This window comes from Chanos chanos, chromosome 14, assembly GCF_902362185.1.
Source record: "Chanos chanos chromosome 14, fChaCha1.1, whole genome shotgun sequence".
NCBI lineage: Eukaryota > Metazoa > Chordata > Actinopteri > Gonorynchiformes > Chanidae > Chanos > Chanos chanos.
Genome location: NC_044508.1, coordinates 15813146 through 15834484, shown reverse-complemented (window position 1 = coordinate 15834484; position 21339 = coordinate 15813146). Strand labels below are relative to the sequence as shown.

At 40.7% G+C, this 21339-nt stretch overlaps 1 protein-coding gene across 1 annotated transcript; it reads left to right on the top strand.

The window, feature by feature from the left end:
- The first annotated feature begins 688 nt into the window (after nt 1–688).
- map1sa (microtubule-associated protein 1Sa) lies at nt 689–17407 on the top strand. Its single transcript, XM_030791114.1, has 7 exons — nt 689–845; nt 6340–6441; nt 12380–12462; nt 13112–13252; nt 13422–16425; nt 16594–16808; nt 17089–17407. Exons 1-7 carry the CDS (start codon nt 689–691, stop codon nt 17242–17244), a joined length of 3858 nt encoding a protein of 1285 aa, XP_030646974.1. The 3' UTR covers nt 17245–17407.
- The last annotated feature ends 3932 nt before the right edge of the window (nt 17408–21339 follow it).

Below are 21339 nucleotides of genomic sequence, written 5' to 3'. Positions count from 1 at the left end.
TGGCACATAGTAGAATTTACCAACCCTTGACACATGGATTGTCACCGTCAGAATGTACTAAACTGTTCTGTTTCACCATGTAAATATTAGATCCCTAAATAAATGCAGCTTTGTATATAAAACGTATTATTTTGAACTGTATTCTTTGAAGTATTGTATTAATTTAAAAATAAAACTTTGATTTTAGAGTTGCTGAAAACACTATCACTAGATGGCGTAACATGACAGTTACATAAAAGTAACGCTTCTCGGGTCGCATCAAATCGGCTTACCACACTCACCACAGAGTTGGGTAGTTAAAAGGTTGCACCAAGACGAGCTGAACACATACAGACATACAGCTCTAAGAGTTTTCTTTGACTTTTAATGCTTCGTTAATGTTAATATTTTGTTTCCATGTGTTGTTATCTTCCTCCACAACACTAGCAATATTAACAATGAAACAGCTAAATTCTTCAATCGAGCTAGACTATTCAAGTTTTTAACATAGTTCTGTAACTCACTCATATGGTTCATATTCTTGAAACTACTAAGGGACAGTTGGTGACACATGTGTAAGGTATTAATGATTGATTGTACACCCCCTTGGTATTCCATTGGTAAGAAAAAATGTCAATCAGTATTGTTTCCGCCCTTTAGATAAAAAGTGGGTGTTTCCGTCTGACATCATTAACCTAAACTTCACAACATGGCGACAGCTCACACTGACGAGGTGAAAAGTATGGAAAATGCAAACCGAACTTCCCATCCTGGGTTCAGCAGTGAGAAGTATTCTTTACTCGTCGTTATCGGGCAGCATAGCCCGACTGGCTTTGTGGAATACGTGGTTTCAGAGATTGAACGAGGTAAAAGTTCTTCCAACGAAATTGTGTGCTGGCAGTATGTATTGAATAAGCTCCAGCCCGCGCTTGAAGAGTCATTGCAACAGTTTATCCATTCTCTCTGTTACCCAGGTGACGTCTACAGTACGTTTAGAGATTTTCTCCAGAAGGTTCATTCGGATACATTACAGATAAACGTTTGAAACGTTACACATCATTCATTATTGTTGCTCGTGAATATCATATCACAAATTGTTCAACTCCTCATTTGCATCCATTAACGAAAAATTTGATGTGAATCACATTTATATACTCTGTACTTTTATTATACTTATACTATAGTTGAATGCAAAGAGGAACTCTTGATGATGCTTATAGTAAGCTACGTATGGTTCACGAGCTGGAGCTGGAGCTAGAACTGGGCGAGATCCACGACTGCTCCTTTGTAAGACTAACTATTCCAGCAGTTCGGCCCGGACGGGGAAATGACTGTTTTATCACTTTTTCATCGGTAGGAGCACAAACACTTGAAATTATAATGGTTTGTGTTTTCAGTTCGAAAATAACGTGCCTGCAATCCTGACAAATCCGTAGATGTAGTGTTACTGAGCTGATGTGTAACTTTAATCTAAAAATGACGGTTACCAATGATGATGTCACTGGTGATGGACTTGTTATTTCCATGGATAATATCTTTACGTTATAGCAGAAAGCTCAGTTCATACTAATATGTAGGTAGACTCCCATTCAAGTAAGGGCAGTAGTGTGATCATTGCTTCTGCAGAATATGATGTCGTCTCTCTGAAGTTTCAAGTGTGGATCGGGGACTGTAAGTGTCCTTAAGATCCATAGATCCAGTATTCTTGTTTGGGAAACCTAATCCTAGATCTGTACAAGAGACACTTTCTCCTCCAAACTCTATAAAACATTCAGGTATGGTCTGTCACGTGGTGTTGGCACTGTGAATGAGCTTTGTGTTGGTCCTCCTTTTGTCCACTGAAACTAAATCATCCTCCTTTTAAGAGGTTTGGAAAAAAAAGACTTGAATAATTGAATTTCTGGAATTGCTAAATAATTCTGTTTTGATGTGAATGGAAAGCGAATCATTGTTAATTCTTGAAGTGAAACCAAAGGCATCTCACTTTAGTCTGCAGTTTTTAGCCTTGGAAGAAATACCGCAAAAAGCTGATTCAGCATGTAGGAAAGAACTGTCTTCTGTTGCATATGCTTGTCCTATACATTACACAGTTATGACCTCAGAACTCCATCTACATTATGTATTAAGACAAAAGAAATTTTGGAGAGCTCCTTGGCATATAGATAAATACAGACCACACCCACCTGCATTGACTTGAAGCATGTTTGTACATAAACGTCTGTCAGGGGTGCCAAGTCCAATCTCAAAGTGGCATAATAAAATGTTCGTTCATGTCTCCGTCTGTGTAACCATTAGTTATATGTACTCAGTAGCCAATTGTTTGTGATCTAGAGGCAAACCTGTGATCAGGCCAGAGTGTTGATAGCCTGGGATGCTGGAGAACATTTAAGACAAAGTAAATGAAAGCCATCACCTGTCTGGTTTTCAGCAGTACCTGATACCTTTGCAACTCGAAACACAGCGTGATGTGCAGGAAATTAAATCTAAAGAGACACATTTTTTTTTTCTTTCTCTCTCTCTCTCTTATTGAATTTGTCATTTTGGCTTCAGTCACACCCACAACAATGCAGGATAAATCCAACACATCATCTGAATCCAATGAGACAGATATGTGATTGTCTTACACAAATTTCACTCTTGTTTTATGATGTGGCAATGATTTCTTTGGAAGCCAAGGGAGACACATAGCTTCTCTCCACAGGATCCTAGAGCCTATGAAAAGCCAGCTCACTCTGCTGAGCATAAATAATGCAGGCCATTTAGTGCAGCATGGCTTACTAAGAGTGCTTCAGAATGTGAATGCTTTCCATGTTGAGGCTTATGTGTCGAAATCATCTTTTTGTAACGAAAAGGATTTTTCGTTATCGTACCTCCTCTAAACTGTGCCATCGAAGCTAACTGAGACAAAGATATTGATGCTGAAGGGAAGGATGTTTCATACTCTCAGATGCGTGTTATCTCTGTCTTGCTTAGCTAACAGACCTTAGGAAAGCTGAAAAATTGGCAGCTGTTTACATGATTTTATTGTGTGGTGTCTCTGGGTGTGGCTTTGCAAAGAACTCTCCTACCCCTGTAGGCCACTCTTGTTGGTCCAAAGTTCAGTCATGTGAATGTATGTAATAAGGAAGCACTGAAGTGAGTTTGAACAAGCAGAAACACTCCACGGCTGATACTTTTCCATGAAAGCTCTTGCTTGTTTCCAGATTTCGAGCTTTGCACTCAGGCCCTTTTTTTATCTTTCACGGCTTATTTTCTTTCCCAGATAGGCCATGCTTTATTCCTCTCATTTGCACCGTCTTTATCTGTGACTACTCTCTGTATGCCATGTGACTGATACTAAAGACACATCCTCTTTGTCACCGTGCTCACCATTTCCTTCTCTTCCTGATCTGACATGGGTGTCGCTGCTCTTTGTGTGCAAGATTCGCTTTGGGCCTTGGGCTGAACTCTGTAGATTTCAGTGGAGTCAAAAATTAGCCCCTGCTCTTTGCATGCTCAGACGTTCAGTTTTGTACTGTCTGCTCTCAGGATGTCGTTTGTGTTTCACTTTGTTGAATATGATGCATCACCACTGGAAAAAAAAACACTTATCTTCAGTGGCGAGAGCTTAATAAGTTTGTGGTTAACGTGTTCATCTGACAAGAACATTAACGATGGATCAGTTGGTTATCTCAGCTATGTATGTTTTCACTGTACTACTTACCCTTTTGGAGTTAGAATGGAGTCGAGTGTGGGCCTGTGTTATAGAACAACTTGTGATCCTGATTCAGAGAGTTTCTGTCAAGCCAAGGTCATGTTGGCATGGATACTCCTGCTGGTTTCACCAGCAGCTGTTACACTGTTTATTTGAGAGCCCATACCACTACTTCATTGGCCTTTGTGTTACATACCAAGTTATTCCATCCATATGGTGAAGTGTGATTTTTGTTTTTTATTGAGGGTGTAGATTGTGTGGTTTTGGTAAAACTCTACAAGTCGCTGTCTTTTGCAAATCTCCTCCTGTATTTTATCACTTTTTTAAATTGTTTTTTAGTCATTTGAAAACTGAAGTTTTGTCAGGTTTGTGTATTCTTCTGTCCTGCAGTGTGAGTGTATTGAAAGGCAACAAGATTAGATTTTGTTTTTAACAGGTCGCCAACAATTCTTGAGAGTATCTTGACTCACTCTCGTTGGGTAAGTTTATAGTTTTTAGTGTGATCTCTGTAAAAGAGGCCAGACTGGGGTCTCTGTTTATTGGCACCATAAGCACCTTATTAGGGTTTGGACTTGTCTCCGAATGGAGTTGTTGAGTGAATTCAAATTGGTATGTGGGCTTTGGGGAAGCTACCTCAGTCCCACTGCTGCTGCTCTGAGAAGATGCTTCAGTATAAACCTTTCCTGAAGCCCATCCATGTCTTCTACCATTTCTTCCCCGATTGTATCGGGCCATATTCTGTCTCATAATACAATAACCCATGCTCTGTTGAGCTCTCTTGTAATTATTCAGAACATTTCAATTGAGTTATCTGTCAGGTTTATGCAGTTAGGAATCCGATTATCGAGGAAAAACTTTTTTTTTCCGTTTTAATTTCCTTTTGAATTGTGGTTTACATTTCTATTTTTTTTAACCCAGAGTCTGTTCCATTGTAGACAAAGATTGTTGGCTCAAACAGAGCTTGACTTCAACTATGTAGCTTAAGTATTGGAGCATTACATGGAAAGACAAAGCAGCACAGGCCCTCTCGGGGATGTTGGAAGCTGCTTACTTGTTTTTCACCTTTTGAGACAGTGTGTGATCTCATCAGGAAGTGGATAAATATACCCCGTGTCACTGTTTCTACACTGTGTGCCGTCCTGTACGAAGACAGTTTGAAAGAAAAGCTTTGCGATAGAGGGGTTGTTTTTTTTTTTTTTTTTGAGATGACATTTCAGGTCTCCTTCACTGATTTTGTGCTCTCTGTGTGTTTTTTTTAAAGAGGTTGCTGTGAGTAGGGAGCGTATGAGAGTGAGATCAGGGCTAAATATGGCTTTGGTCAGACAGACACTTCCTCCTCTATTCTCATCATCTTACTTCATGTGTTAGGCAAGTTGTGGGGGCGAATGTTTGTTTCTGAATTTTCCATACCACATACACTTTTACGATCTTAGTTAGTTAGCCCACTTTTTACGTGCTTTGTTTGGTGCGATGCAGATTTACATTTTGAAGGTTAGCCAGATCTCTGCAGACCATATGACTCTCTGTCATTTAGCTTTGCTTAATTTCCCTCTCTAATGCTTAGATAATGCATGCAGAACTACATTACACTGACGACTAAATTGCTCTTTGTCAGACTTACGGTCTTAGATGAATCCATATAGGATGGACTCGGTAGAGTAAGAGGTTTTTTCACTGTTTCACTGCACTTAAGCAACTTTACTTCATTCTGAAAATGCTATTTGTCAGACTAAATGACTGTTATGAGCAGCTTCCTTCAGTCACGCTATTAATCTGTCGTTAACACGCGTAATACCTGACCCTGTAAAGGTTAATCCATAGTCACGCTGCCCTTTCATGCCTCTATTGACCGAATTCATTTCATATGCCTCAAACGCACTCCTACCTCAGCAAGGCTCAGTTTGAGATGTATGAATTCAATTAACGGCACATCAAAACGACGCGCGTTAGTTTGCACTGTCACTGCCCCTCTACTCATCACCGGCCGTGGAGGAAGGAACCGTGTCCCATTTCAGATGAGAGAGAGAGAGAGAGAGTGCCAGCACAAATCACCACGGTTACAATGACGGCCCCTGTCCTTCTCCAAGCCGCACACCGCTGGCTGCTCTGCTTCAAAGAACACAACTGCACCAACTCACATTTGTTGTTTTTCACTTGTAATTTTATACTGCTAGTTGTTTTAACCTATTTTAACTTTGCTTCTAGTTTCTCTTGTTTTGGATTCTTATCCTTGCAAGAGAAATTAGACGTGTAAACAGCGCTGTCTCACATAAAGTACTGCTGCAGCTAACTGGGCATCTGTTTATGAGGGTATCTCATTTGTTTACGTCCTAAATGTGTGTGCGTGTGTGCGTGTGTGCGTGTGTGTGTGTGTGTGTGTGTGTGTGTGCGTTTGTGTGTGTGTGTGTGTTTGACAAAGTTACCCATAAATATTTTGCAGAGCACTCAGCAACATATACACTAAATTATTCATTAAAAAAAAACATCTGTTTAATTTCAGTGTTCGTTTATGTTAAACAATGCAAATGCATTGTTTGTGGTGTTTTAAACTTCTCTGTGAAAAAGAAATTTAATAATGACCCATGTCTACCATCTCGGGTCTGTAGGGTGGTGTTTACGGTGAATGCTGACTGCGGACTAACTCTTCTGGTTTTCTTTGTGTATAGGTATACGCTCATGGGATGTGGACCTGACCGCCTGTAACCTGGATGAACAACTTAAACTGTTTGTTTCGCGACACTCCGCCTCCTTCTCTGAGGAGGTTAAAGGTAAGGCTCAAATGAGAAACCATGGCAACACGTCTCAAATCATTCCGTCTGTCAGCGAGTTTATGGAGGATGGTCATTTAAAGAGGATGTCACATCCCACAAAAAAAAAAAAAAAAGCAGAGGTGCATCTGTGAGTCTCATCTGTGACTCTGTCTGGGTTGCCATGGCATGAGACCCAGATGTCCTCTCACCAGAGTTCATTTGTGTGGACTGGGCTATTTGTGGAGGAGCTGGTGGGCAAAAGCTGCCTTCTCTTGGATGAAAGCGTTGGATGGCATTGGGCGTGTGCTCTCAGCAGATGGTACAGCTGATATTCCCCACCCAAATAACAATCCAGAGGCATTCTTTCCCTGTTAACAAGCAGCCGCACCATCAAATGCAAGTCATTCCCTTCAACTCTGAATAGTTTACATATTTATTTTTTGGAGAGGAATATGTTGATGAACATGTGTTATGAAATTAAACTAAATCTATATAATAATGGGATTATATAATCCTTATCCCTGTAACTGGAACTCCAAGTGTCCATCTCTTTAGAGGGTCCACTCTGCTATTTGAAAATCGGCATGTTTGTTATTTTGGTACATTTCAGAAGCTTTTTATAGTGCACACTTAATTTTTCATTTTGAAGTGGTACAATGTTGAAGGAGTAGGTGTTTGTGTGCTTTGGAGGGGTCTGTGTGACAGCTTTCCGCTGGGGGCTGGACAGAGGGCGATTAGAGGGTCAGTGTGGTACCGTCAGTCAACTACACTGAGTGAGGCACATAACAGCAAGTTTAAGCTTGCTTTAGTCTCCACACCAGCCTTGAATGAAGATCACTTGCTTTTGCAGAGCTCCAAACTGCATCTGAGAAATTCCTTTTCGTCTGCTCTAGGTTTCACTCTTATTACAAACTTTACTTTTGCCTTCAGAAAAAACCATTGGAAGGCCTGAGTTTGTTTAGGTATTTTTTCTCACACTGAAGGTAATTCAAGCCAACCTCGTAGCATCTGGTTGTAAAATTTTGCAAAGTATTGCTGTGCTTTTGCAGTGAAAGAGAGCAGTGTTGAGGCATGGGCCTGGCAGAATTGTACAGTCATATTATGTGGGTGAAATCTGCAGCATCAAAACAGTCCTTTACAGCCACTGTCTGGTGGTCTCATACGACAGATAAGCTCAGCTGATTGACTGACTGAAATCATTTTAGTGCACCCGCATCTCCTCGTCAGGGCTGGTGTAGGACAAGCGAGTCCATCAGCGCTCTCTCTCTCTCTCGCTCTCTCTCGCTCTCTCTCTCGCTCTCTCTCTTGCTCTCTCTCTGTCTCTCTCTCTCTTGCTCTCTCTCTCTCTCTTTCTCTTTTTTTTCTGCTTCTATATTCACAAATATGTTTCTGTTTTATATGAGTGGTAAGACTCAGTGCCACATGTCAATTTGTTGACCCTCTGAATGAAACATTGCCTTTCAGCTCAGTCTGTTCTTTTCCTAGGAGTGAGCTTAAAGGCACAAACTCAAGTGGCCCTCTCTCTCTCTCTCTCTCTCTCTCTCTCTCTCTCTCTCTCTCTCTCTCTCTCTTTTCGAGCACCACTGCTGGTTCTGGAACAATTTAGGCTTTCATAGCTGTGCCAGAGGACCGAAATATTTCTGTGTTGGGTTTGTGCAGCCTAAATACATTTGCTTTGCCTTGTAGATTACTTTTGACCTAAAGTCTATTTGCCCAAAGAGCTATGAATGGTCAGAGACAATGAACACACTGTACTGTGACCATATAAAAACATCAGGAGGCTGTGGACTGTGACTGAAACAGGCCAGCGAGGATGAGAGAAACTCTCTCTACGCTTGAAATCTTATGACTTTGATATAAGTGGTCTTTAAATGGTTCATATCAGTTTTCCAGTCCATTCTTTAATATGTTCTTTAGGTTTTTTGTCATATGTCACTATTTTGATTTGCTGCACTAAAGCCTCAAATATGCTGACAAAACAAGAGACACTAGCAAATATAAACAGATGTTGCCTAATAACTACAGTACTATACTGTGCTTTTGGTCTGAGCTGACACATTATTGTCACAGTTTTACAACAGACTCATTTTTGCTTTGTTTGATTTTTGATTTACTTTTGATTTTCGCCTGGACTGACCTGCTCTGTGTGTGTGTGTGTGTGTGTGTCTGTGTTTGCTCTAGGGAGGTCTGTTCTCCACAGAAAGAGTAGGGAGGCTAGGTTCAACTCCCTGATCAATGGAGAAATGATACAGAAAGAAAGACAGAAAGTCAAGGGGGAAGGAGGGTCTTTCTCTTTTGCTGCGTGAGTGTGAATGATTGAGAAAGCGAGTGGCTAACCTCATTCAGCTGAAAATAGCCAGACACAGTTTAACCTTTCTCTGCACAATGCTTCCATCTCTCTCTCTCTCTCTCTCTCACACTCACACTCACACTTACACACACACACATACACATACACACATACTCATTTTACTTTCACCACAATCCAATTTTGTTAACAGCTTCATGTATCCCACGGTTTTGGTCCACATTATAGACCGCTAACTTTCTGTAGGAGATACTCCTCATGGTGGCGGCGTCATGAGCAGCAGCCCCCTCTTTCGCTTGCCTGGTGTTAGATTGTGGAATGTGTGTGTGTTGTCCCTGTCACTTCCAGGCAGTGGGGCTGAGTAATCTCAGAGCAGCTGTTAAGGAATGCATCACGTCAAAGGGCTTTACTCACTCTGATTTCAATGCAGGAACCAGTAAAGAAACAAGTGGGAGGCTGGGACTTTTGTTACACGTTGACTGAAACAGTTTTTCTGGTGACGAAATGGGACGAATATCTATAAATACGTCTTTATGCTGTAAATGTTTATTCCTGTACAGTTTGCTTCATGTCATTTTTTTTAAAGTGACAGTCAATGTGAGGTGTCACTGAGGGGTCATGGCTTCTGCAGAAGTGGCTGTGTGTGTGTGTATGAAGCTCAGTTTTTTTGGAGGTTATTTTCAGTTCTGTGTGTTTTGGCAGATGGAGGCTTTTACCCCTCAGACAGACGGACCAATAGATAGATAGATAGACAATGAGGTTGTGTGTGTGTGTGTGTGTGTGTGTGTGTCTCCTGTTACACTGGGGGTGGCTGGGTGCTGAGCTGGTTTCCTGGCTGCTTTGGTAATGAGAGCAGCTGGTTCACCAGTGTGTTCTGAAGCCCCTGCGATTTACAACACAGATTATAACCCCCCCACCCCACCCTCCAGTTGCACAGATTCCAGAGATCAGTGAAGGGTGAAGTTTGCATGGGACTGTGTGCAGGGGGGTGGGCATGTGTATGCGTGTATCTGAGTCTGCTCCATTCATATGAAATATTAAAGTCTGCAGTATATTTAGGTGGTTGTATAGAGAAACGCAATTACGATTGGCTCTTTAATAGCGTGTTCCAAGAATGAAATCATTTCAGCCTTCAGTCAGATAAATCACAATCTAACATTTATTTTTTTACACAGCACTTACTCTATACTGTGCCTCTGTTAAGCTGATATTTCATCACAGTTTGGTGTCTCCCAGTAGTCAGAGTATTGTTGCGGTAGGTGTGTGTGCATCGCTGGTGAGATTTATACAAGCGAAACGCTGCCAGTGCTGACAGTCTGAAATGAAAGATCAAAGGCGTCAGCAGGGAGAGGGGACAGATGGCCTGCTGGAATGATCAAGCGGTAGGCACTGATGGATTTTAATAGTGACAATAGTTGGCTTTTTTTTTTTTTTAGATTCTTGTTGTCAGTTGCTGGTGTGCGTTGTTGTTGTTGTTGTCCAAGACTCTGTTCAAAGAGCTTTGTTCTGTAATGCTTTTGAATCTGTTGGCTGGTCCTCACCCTGACTTATCTGTTTGACTAATCTGTGTCACAAAGGAACCTTTAATCTATGAAAACACAGAGCTCTACTTGGTTGGCTGCATAATGCATATATTTATATTTAACGACTGCACAGAAAGTGTAAATACTGAGACAGAATGTTGGGTCGAAAATGTTGTCTCGCAACCGAGATTTACCACAACCTGTTTGTAAATAACAAACCATCTTAATTCTCTTCAGCTACTATTTGTTCAGAGTGTTTGTAGGGAAGGCCATAGACATAGTCATAGCATCAAGCTTGCTTAACTAGCCTACAGGAAGGAAGAAGGTACTTCCTACTATTTGTGGGGGGTTTTTTTGTAATAGAGGACAGTTCAAGGTTAGTATTGCGGTGATGGTAATAGCCTGTCCCATCCCCCAGACAACAGCACATGGGCAGCCTCTCATTAATGCAGAGAAGAAGATGATGTTAAGGTGAAAGACTTTCTGCTAGGCAGTTGCTTAATACTAGCTACATCATGAGAGATTTTCTGCCTCCATACTGCAGCACTGTTATTGTCAGAGTTCTCTGTGTTTTGTCAACAGGGCAAAGAGAGGGAGAAAATTTGATTTTGTCCAGGACTTAAATCTGATGAATTGAACGGGAGGGTTGCTGATGTCAAGAATATAGCTAGTACAGCGAGTATGCAGGGCTGGTCTGTTGCAGCAGGCTGTGCGTTGTGATTGGATCCCTGGATAATCTACTGACCGAGTGACATTATCTCAATGTGTCAAGGAACCAAGGCTGCTTCCTTAATGGGTCAGTAATCCAATTACAGGCTCAGAGACTTGTGGTACATTTGACTGTAGTAACAGTCGTAGCCCTCACCTTTGGCTCTATCTTCCACCGCTTGACACAGCAAGCTCACAGACGAGTAAGTACTCCTGTTATCTGTGTAAGTGATTGCAAGCCTCAAGAATGTCTGTCCTCGTTTTTACAGAGATGCGGGTTTTTGTTTTGTTTTTTAGCTTTGATAGTTTCACAGTAGGTGGACTGATTAGGTTTTCTATGGCTTTATTGAAACTTTTCCGACTAGATTGCTTGTTTAATGGGCACTTCCCTTCTCTCTATGCCTCCTAATTGTATCATGTTATTATGCCAAGGTAATGTTCTGCCACATATTTTGTATTGCCACGTTTTCCTCTGTATGCACGAAATCTCATAAACAGAAACTTGCCTGAGGTTTAACCCACTCCATTTCTTATCTTTAGCGTGTAACTGTCCTTGAAGAATTATAAATGATGTCTGTTTGTGAGGAGCTCATGGGTAAATGACCTATTTTCCATGCCTATGATTCTGCTGAGTTCTGCGTGTAGACCTTTTATTTAGTTGGAGTCTCGAAATGCTCTGGTAATCCAGCTCCCATTCCTGTTTTGTTTTTGTCCTAGGGTGTCTCAAATATTGAAACTGGATCTTTCCTGTGTTAAAGAAAATATTGTATCATGTTTCAAATGAAGCTTAAATGTTTTCATTTCCGGGCAAAGAGTGTACTCTTAAACTGTATAAACTGTTAAACTGTTTAACACCATAAATGTCTGTCTCTGTCGCTACCCATTTAAAGTCATCCTTTTTTTAACTTGACCTTTCTGTTGGATTATTTTAGGAAAATATACACAGATAAATGCTGGCATGGGATTTTTTTATTGCCTGGTGCACTGATCATGACATCTTTCCCAAATTGGCTTATATTAAGATGTTTTACATTGGATTTTAAGGTCTCTCTGTCCATTCTACTTCAGTAATTTTGTGTAAGATGTTACCAGCACTGTAAAAACAGTTAGCTTGATGTGCAAAAGGGATGAAGGAAGTAAATTAATAAACTGTTGCATTCTGAAAGACAGGAAAGTGGAATTTAGTTATGAGTACAGGGCTCTCAGCTGCGATTAAGCTTTTATGTTTTTATGATTAAAACTTGAAACTCATAAAAATCTGGTCAGGGCAGGTAATGGGGGGGGGAATGGATGTTCTAGTTATGAGTAACATTCAGTTTTCTGTAACAAAAGCCTTCGCTGTTACACTAAGTAAAAATGAATTGCCTGGGGTAGGAAGATTATTAAATATGCTCTTGTTCCCATATCCTCTCTCTAGGCCAAAGGACACTGCAGCACAGTGGAGATGTTTTGGAGACACATGTGGTCTTAAACCCTTCCCATGTTTTAGTCTGCTCAGAGGTGAGAATTTATAGTAGCAATGTGCATTTCCTAAAATGCTTTAGAGGTGTAACATTATGATGTCACTACGCAGAAAATGTCTGATTGACAGCTCTCAGCTATGAGCACTACACTTTATGCAAGACTGTGAACTATGAGATTCAGACTGATGCCATCAGCCATCTGGTTTTCAGTACTGGATTGGCAGCTCAAATTTCTCTTAAGCTGTCTTTATGATTCAAATAACCGTTTTTGAGTTAAGTGACTATAATCTGCTTTAGCTTGTATTTGCCAGTATACTGACAGCCCAGTGTGACACTATGTTGAATGTTCTGGAAATAGTGTCTTTTCAGTGCTTCATGTCCTCCAGATCAAGCAAAGTATATGTATAGGTTTGCTGGGAGTTTTACTATGTAAACACTTAAAAGGAATATGTAAACAAAATGCTTGAAATATTTCTCCAGAATTTTTTTTTTCCTCACTTGACCTTTTCTACGGTGTTATTTTCTTTCTAGTGTTTAATTCCTTATCTCTTTTTCTGTGGAGGGGTTGTTCAGTATTTATACTTTGTTAACTCCATATTTGTAATTTTCCTACAGATTTCTGTCTCCCCTGATTATATGGTACTTTAATCTGACTGATCATTTAATGTTTCTGTTTTTATTGACAGGTTCGCCGGCTTATTTCTGACGTGTCCTCCCACAAGCTGCTGATTCTTGCTGGACAGTGTATTGAAGAATCTGGAGACCTGGTGTTGCAGTCTGGATGCTTTTCCCTAAATGATTTCCTTCAGATCTTTGCAGATGGAGAAGTAAGGGAACATAGGTTTCTTAAATTTGCAGATCATAGTCTTACATGAGATTTAACTCTTTTCTTTGACATTCATTTACAAATGCACATTAACATGGATGTTTGGAATTTACACAGTGCAAGACTATTTAAGACCCTTACATCTTCATTATCAAATTTTTCCAAAACAGATTGGTGAATTGCTGAGCTCTGCAGATCCTTCTCTAAAAGCCAGCCTTACTCTGAGCTGTCCGAACACTGGGGTATGGAAGAATTCTGTGTTAGCGAAGCCCAACCTGCAGGACTTCATTGACATCAAAACTAATCCACCTACAGTGTTACCAGAGATGGAGGGTCTCCAGGAGTTTACAGAGTACCTCTCAGAGTCTCTCGAACCCCAGTCCCCGTTTGACCTTCTAGAGCCTCCCAGCACAGTAGGCTTCCTCAAGCTATCCCGCCCATGCTGCTACATCTTTCCAGGTGGAAGAGGTGACTCCTCCTTCTTTGCTGTGAATGGTTTTAATGTCTTGGTCAACGGTGGCTCTGATTCTCGCTCCAGCTTTTGGAAACTGGTGAGACATTTGGACAGAGTTGACTCCATATTGCTCACTCATATTGGTGTTGACAACCTGCCTGGTGTGAACAGTTTGCTCCAAAGAAAAGTAGCAGAGCAGGAAGAAGAGGAGTCTGCAGATTCTCAGGGCAACGAAGACTGGCAAAAGAATCTGATTTCTCCAGAAATTGGTGTAGTTTTCCTCAATGCTCCAGAGAGGCTTAAGACACTTCAGCATAGTCCCAGGATACTGCGGAGCTGTGATCAAGTTGCACTCACATTACAGCATCTTGAGAGGCTGTCAATCTCACCAGAACCTCTCAGTCGCTCAAATGGCTCAAGCATTGAGCCGATTATCCTATTTCAAAAGATGGGAGTTGGTCGATTAGAGCTCTATGTTCTCAATCCAGTCAAAGGAAGCAAAGAGCTAGAGGATCTCATGCAGACATGGCCAAACTCTGTCTCTGGATCAGATATTCCTCTGCCATGCTTGGTTTCTATATGTGCTTTATTAGTATGGCATCCTGCTAGTCCCCAGGAAAAGATCATCCGTGTTCTCTTTCCAGGGTGCACACCACAAGCCAAGATCTTTGAGGGGTTGGAAAGACTGAAGCATCTAGACTTTCTTAAATACCCAGTGGCACGCCTGAAGGACTTTGATGCACCTAAATCTGATAAACAGCCATTACGAGCAGAGAGTAGAGAGAGCCTTAAATCCATCCCCAAAGACTCTAGACCAGGGAGTGCCTATTTGAAAGACAAAGTCAGTAGAGTTGACATCAAGAAGCAAGACACTAAGAGCAAGCCCAAATCCACTAATGAAAGTGCCCAGAAAGAAGGAAAGGAAGGGGAGGAGAAAAAGTCCAAGGATGATACTAAGCTGAGACCATCTAAGCCAGAAAAGCAAATAGTAAAGAAAGAATCTGTGAAGGAGGAGAAGAAGGAAGTAAGGAAAAAAGAAGAAAAGACTTCAGTAAGTGTTAAGAAGGAGGAGAATGTAGAGAAAAGGAAAGAGCCTTTAAAGAAAGATTTGGGTTCAAGATCCAAGAAAGAGATTAAACCTGACATAAAGAAAGAAGTTAAGAAGGAGCACAAGCCAGAGGAGAAGAAACCAACCAAAGCCATTGGTAAGGATGTCAAGAAAGTTACTGGGCCTCCACCAGCCACTTCAGAGACAAGAAAATCATCTGTAAGAAATGGCTCTCTAAAAAAGGATGTAGCGAACCCCAAAAAAGACAGCATAACCAAGGGCACAAAAGGAGACAGTGTAACTAAAGGGACGTCTAAACTGGACAAAAAAGAGACGGACAAGCGTAAACCTACAGCAGAGGATCCAGACCAGTTAAAAATGTCCACCTCTCCACATGAGCCTGAGCAAAGGCAGCTGAACGAAAATAACCATATAAAGTCATCTACTGGTGCTGAACATGAAGACGCTGATGTAGCTGCTACTGGTGATCATGAGTTGAATGGACAGAGAGTAGGAACGGACATTTCTGAAAGTCCAGAAAAATTTAGAAGTATAGAAAAGCTTCCCACTCCAAACAATAATATGGGATCACCCTCACCACTTGCAAAGACTCCAAAAAGCGAACGAAGTGTCAATTTTGATCTCACGCCTACTGACCATGGGTCTATGAAGGGCAGTTTGCCAAACAATGGCCTGGAAGATGACTCTGGGCAAAATAGTGCAGGACACACTCATGGCAGTTCAGACTTGAATGTGCCTAGTCTTAGCTTTGAAGATGGCCAAGTAATGGGCCAAAACTCTGAGGCCTTGTCTTTTGAGCAGGTTCTTCCACCTGTCACTGAGCTATCCAAAGAAGACATCACTGAGCCAATGGTCTCCAATGGACATGTAAATCCTGAATCAAAACTGGGCATGTCTCTACCTTTAAGGACGTCACATAACATTCGCTCAGAATGTGATGGGTCAGACGAACATCTATCTGGACCTCAGGGTCTTTCTCCCGATATCCCACCTCACGATGTTGATCTATGTTTGGTCTCACCATGTGAGTTCCAACACTGTAAGTCCCCAGGCCAACAGCAGGAAAACACTTGTTCAGAAGACAGTGATCTTTCCCAGGAGACATCCTCACAGCTCTGCAATAACAGTAACAGGCACTCCCCACAGGGCCAAGAGACCCCAGCAACTTCTATTAGTGACTCCTTTCCCACAGCATCAGACTCAGATCTACCTCCTGCTACTGGAGAATGCCCTTCCATTAGTGAAGACTTGGAGTCTGATGAGGACTCCGATGCCATTTTTCCACCCAACCATCCACAAGACCATTCTGCCCCTCGATCATCACACAGAAGCTCACAACATTCCTCTCCAGACCCCCCTCCAGCACCGGTGAAGGACTTACCACCACTGCCACCACAGCCAGGCGCCTGCATGGCTGACCCTGAGAATGATCCTCAAGGCAAGACTGCAAAGAATGTAGCCTCGAAAGCCAAGAAAGCAGCAACACAGAAGTTAACGTCTACAAACAGTATAAGTCAGAGTGGCAAAACAAAGTCTGGTGCTCAGACAACCAGTAGTGGTACAATTCGAACAACATCCAGCCTGGACACAAGGCCTGCCTCACGTAACGTTAGCAGTGGTGCCAAATCCGCAACTGGAAGATCTGCTTCAGGTAATCGCTGGTACAATCATGTCCATCATGAATATTTTTAAAGCACGTCTCATTTTATTTTCAAGAAGATCGGAACAGTTCATTCATACCCACTGAACAACGTATGTTTTCATTTGTTTCCACGTCACGTGTTAAAGATGCTCATATCATTATTGCTTCATTCCTCAGGTGCAGTGAGTAGTAAGTCAAGTGCCATGCCAGTTTATTTGGACCTGGCATACTTGCCCTCTGGCCCTTCCGCATCCACTGTTGAGGTGGATTTCTTCCGTCGTCTGCGCTCATCTTGCTATATAATTAGTGGAGAAGATCCACTGAAGGAGTCTGTCATGAGGCCCACTCTTGATGCATTGCTGGAGGGCAAAGCAGCCTGGCCAGACGTACAGGTGAGTGTCCATCCCATTCTCTACTGCGGCCATAGTCAAAAGAAATCAGACCACAGTATTGTGGGATATTTTGATGAAGCACAGAATCACCCAGCCAAGATAGTCAAGTCGTTATTTTATATTAAAAGTCTGCTCCCATAGTGCTTTACATTAAAACCGTTAGCACCCAACCACATATACAGATCATACAGATATTACAGATATGTACATGAAGATCATACAGTCAACCTATACATTACCCTGTATATTATAAATTGGTGATAACTTTCTCTTGCCACAGGTGACCCTGATCCCAACCTTTGACTCATTGATGATGCATGATTGGTACCAAGAGACCCATGAAAGACAAAAGGAGCTTGGAATCACGGTACTGGGCAGCAACAGCACGGTTGCCATGCAAGAAGAGACGTTTCCTGCGTGTAAAGTGGAGTTCTGAGGACAGCAGCAATGAATGACAGAAGAAAAAAGGCCGTTTGCTCTCGATCCCTAAAGGACCCCAGCAAGTCTTCATGACGTTGATGGAAAATGTGCTGCCACTGTTGAGTTTTCCATAACTTAAGCATGCTGTCTCAGCCTGATTAGCAGGATGTGACAAGTAGTCTTTCCTCGTCCACTCTGGAAGACACAAATACAGTATAAAACGTTATATAGGCAAATACAGTGTACTAACCCGTCTTTTTCTGAGAGGGGACACAGCCTGTGAAATCAGTAGTGATTTGTCACAACTGAGTCTTTGATTCATCAAATTTCTGAGATGCTTCTGTGTGTGGGAATAGGTTTAAAAGTGGTCTACAAAGATACTAGGTGTCTCAGAGAGCTTTAAATGCTCTTGCATTTATGGTTTGAATTTAGCATTCAAATTATTAAGGTAAACATCGCATTTTTGTTTTATCTTATGTTTTGAATATTTATAATTCTGTACTCCACAGTAGTTTATTAGCTAATCAGCACGTCGGGGTGAGGTTTCATGCTGACTCCTATGATGTCACTTGGGAAATAAGGCAGTTTTCTTTTTTCTTTCTTCGAAAGGTTTCTCACTTCATACCTTCTTATTGCAGTGTTTTTTGCCCTTAAAACGTTTTGCACAATTGCACAGTTTAAATGTGCTCTAAAGAAAGGGAGAAGGTGGAGTACTGTACATGTTGTTAGAGTTGAAATTGTTGTCTGCAGCAGACCTTTGTGGCTATACGAAAGGATCCCTGGTATTATCATACAGTATAACAGCATATACATGTTGCTCGGAGACTCTAGCATAGATCTTGCACTTATAAAAGTCACCGCATGTTTTTTGGGGGGGGGGTTTCAGACTTGCCTATAGATGACTGTAAGGATGAAACTATTCATCATCTGTGATACTGTCAATTATGTGTTAAATTCTCCGTGTAGAGTGATTTTTATGGGGGGGGGGGGCTTTTTTTTCCATATCCTCCCTTTACATATAGTCCTAGTCTACACCAGTTTGAAGCAAAATTTCAACTATGTACACCTTGTCTTGATTTATTCTGCGAGACCTTACATTTCAGCTTTAAATGTTAATAAGCATTATTGTTATTCAACCAAAGGAGGCTTCTTTTGTAATGCTTCTTTGTGCTGTGAAGCAGTTGCGAAGGCTGAATATACACACTATGAATGGGACCAGTTTACTACTTTGTCCAAGTAAGAGTTGATTTTCTCTTTGGAAGGAAACCAAATTTACAAGAATTGAGACTGAAACAACAATTTGATATAAACAGGGTTTATTTGTAAACAGCAGAAGTGTTTATTCTTATAAGGATTCACACACTAAAATAGTTCATGTACAAAAGCACATTTTGAACGATCACCATGGGTTTTGTCTGGCTTCTGTACAGATCCTCTAAAGATGGCTTGAGACGTGTGGATCTCAGACCGTTCACTTGGAATCAGAATGTCTCATTTCACAAATAGAGGATTTCTTGCCTCTAGTGCCGTGACACTTTTGAAATATGTAAACTTTTATATCAAGGTACAATTTAGAACTGAAAGATTTTAACAGTTTGGGTGTTGTAAAATTACAATTGATCATAAAAATGTTGTCTCATCGGTCTGAAACCGTAAAAAAATTATGTTTGTGGTAGTATGGAAATTTGTATTTTTTGCCACTTTGTCCAAATGTTATATGTAATAGTATGATTTTTTGTACTATGTGACAAAAATGACAAAATCCTTGGACTTTGCCTGGACTTTAATCAGTTGAAGATCTTGTGGTATGTTTCCATTATTTGATCCACAGATTTGCAGCAGCTTTTCCAAAATGTTTCTTGATTTTCCCTTATACTGACTGTGAAATCCTTGGATATTATTTTCATGTCATACCTTTCAGGACCCAACGGTAACTTTATTTATTTTCTTGTCAAAAGGATCAAATTCACAATTTGTATGTGTTCTCACGCTCTGTGTTTCTCCTGGCTCGTTGTGTTTGAGAGACAGTGGTGGAACAAATTGGGCAAAATCTGAAAAGTTACAGGATTTCATTCACCAAATAATAAAAGCTATATTCTATCAAAATTTGAAATCACTCATGTTGTTTTATAACCTCTTCATGATTTCCTGGTTATCACACGTACTAACATTTTTTTTTATTAGAAGCATTTTGTTGTTGTGGGCAGTCATAAAGATCTATTGGAAACCGTGACACAAAATGTATCATACCATGACATTTTATCAGAACATAAGCTGTTTTTCCAGTCCCCAGAATTATTTTAGGCATAACACAGGGCTGATATTGAAATGCCATGTTACAACAATAAATTACTTTCCAGTGAATCCATGTGCACAAGTTTTGCTTTCATACAGCAGAATGTTTAGTGGTACAATATGCTGCTTGACTGCCCTCTGCAGGATAGGTCCTCAAAGTGAACAAGGTAAATATTATTTTATTTTAGCCGTTCTGAATTTGACTGCAAACTTCCGATATCCATGTACATGCGTGTTGTATATAGATGAAAACATTGCCACGCGAATGGACCATATGCATAGTACACTTACAATACATTTATATTTAAGAAATGTATGTAATTAAAGAGCGACAAGCCTTTCACACGTGCACTAAAGTTCTATTTGATTGACATGTGAATTTTTAGTTTACAATTCTGCTGCATGAGGATACAAAGAGTTTTGGGGGATGCCTTAAGTTTCGTTTGAGCGTGTAAATTATTGCTTGTCTACAAGATACAGCACATGCCCCCAAAGCCACCGCCCACTTTTAAACAAATTGAATCACAGTTTCGTTTCCACAGCAGTAGTAGGGTTCATCTGGAAAGTGTGGACTGACTACCTGCTGCAGGTAATGTGTGTTTGTTCCATCATTTTCTTCATTCAGTACAAACCTTTGTCATCCTCGGAGCTTCAGGTCATTTTTGTCATGCGATGATCACATGACTTCATTAAGTTTCGTTTGAGCGTGTAAATTATTTCTTGTCCACAAGATACAGCACATGCCCCCAAAGCCACCGCCCACTTTTAAACAAATTGAATCACAGTTTCGTTTCCACAGCAGTTGTAGGGTTCATCTGGAAAGTGTGGACTGACTACCTGCTGCAGGTAATGTGTGTTTGTCCCATTATTTTCTTCATTCAGTACAAACCTTGGTCATCCTCGGAGCTTCAGGTCATTTTTGTCATGCGATGATCACATGACTTCATTAACTTCACTGAGAGACTCCACAACAATGTCTGTTGCAAGCTGAAATAGTACTGGGATACTGTTTATCTTTTGTCCGATGAGCTGAGATGAAGCGTTTCAACATTTCCCTGTCAACAGTTCTCCATTAGTTAATAGGTGAGGTGTTTTAGTTAATTGCAAACAAAACTGCACAAGACTATAATGCCTTGCATGGTGCACATTTAATGTTTTGTTGCCTGAACGCATACACTAGAATCATGATTATTGCCTTAATTTCTCAGTCATGTACACTCTCGATACTTTCAAAGTTGTTTCTCAAAACTGCCATTACAACGTCATTTTCAGCCATAAATGTTTTTTCAGGAGTAGTATGTTGCTGATTAAGAACATAAGAGTACACATCTGATTTGCAGATAGAAATCATTAGGAGAGTCAGAGCAACACGTAGTTACATTTAGATTTCGAGAATTACTTGACCTTTTTGTCCAGTGTGTTTTCTTAAGGCTTCCCTGTACATTTGCTTCTGTAGTCTTCTACCTGGATGACGTTTTGTGTGTGTGCGTGTGCGCTACACTGTTTTCAATGTTGAATGTTCAAAAATTGATTCCCAAATGAAGAGATAGGTATATCCACTCACAACTTAATTTTGATCATTAAACCTCGGCTATCACAGACATTAAAACTGAAAATCCTGAGGTTTCCTAATATTTATTAGATGATCTGTCAGCGTAAACTGAGTAAATGCTTACATGATTAAGGAAAGTGTTTTGCTTCATTTAATGGAAGTTGCGTAGTTTAATACTTTGCTTAAAAATCTGACTTTCAAAGCAACAAATGTAACAGAATCTCAGCACAAACATATGCTTACACTGTTAAGTTTGGTTTAGTT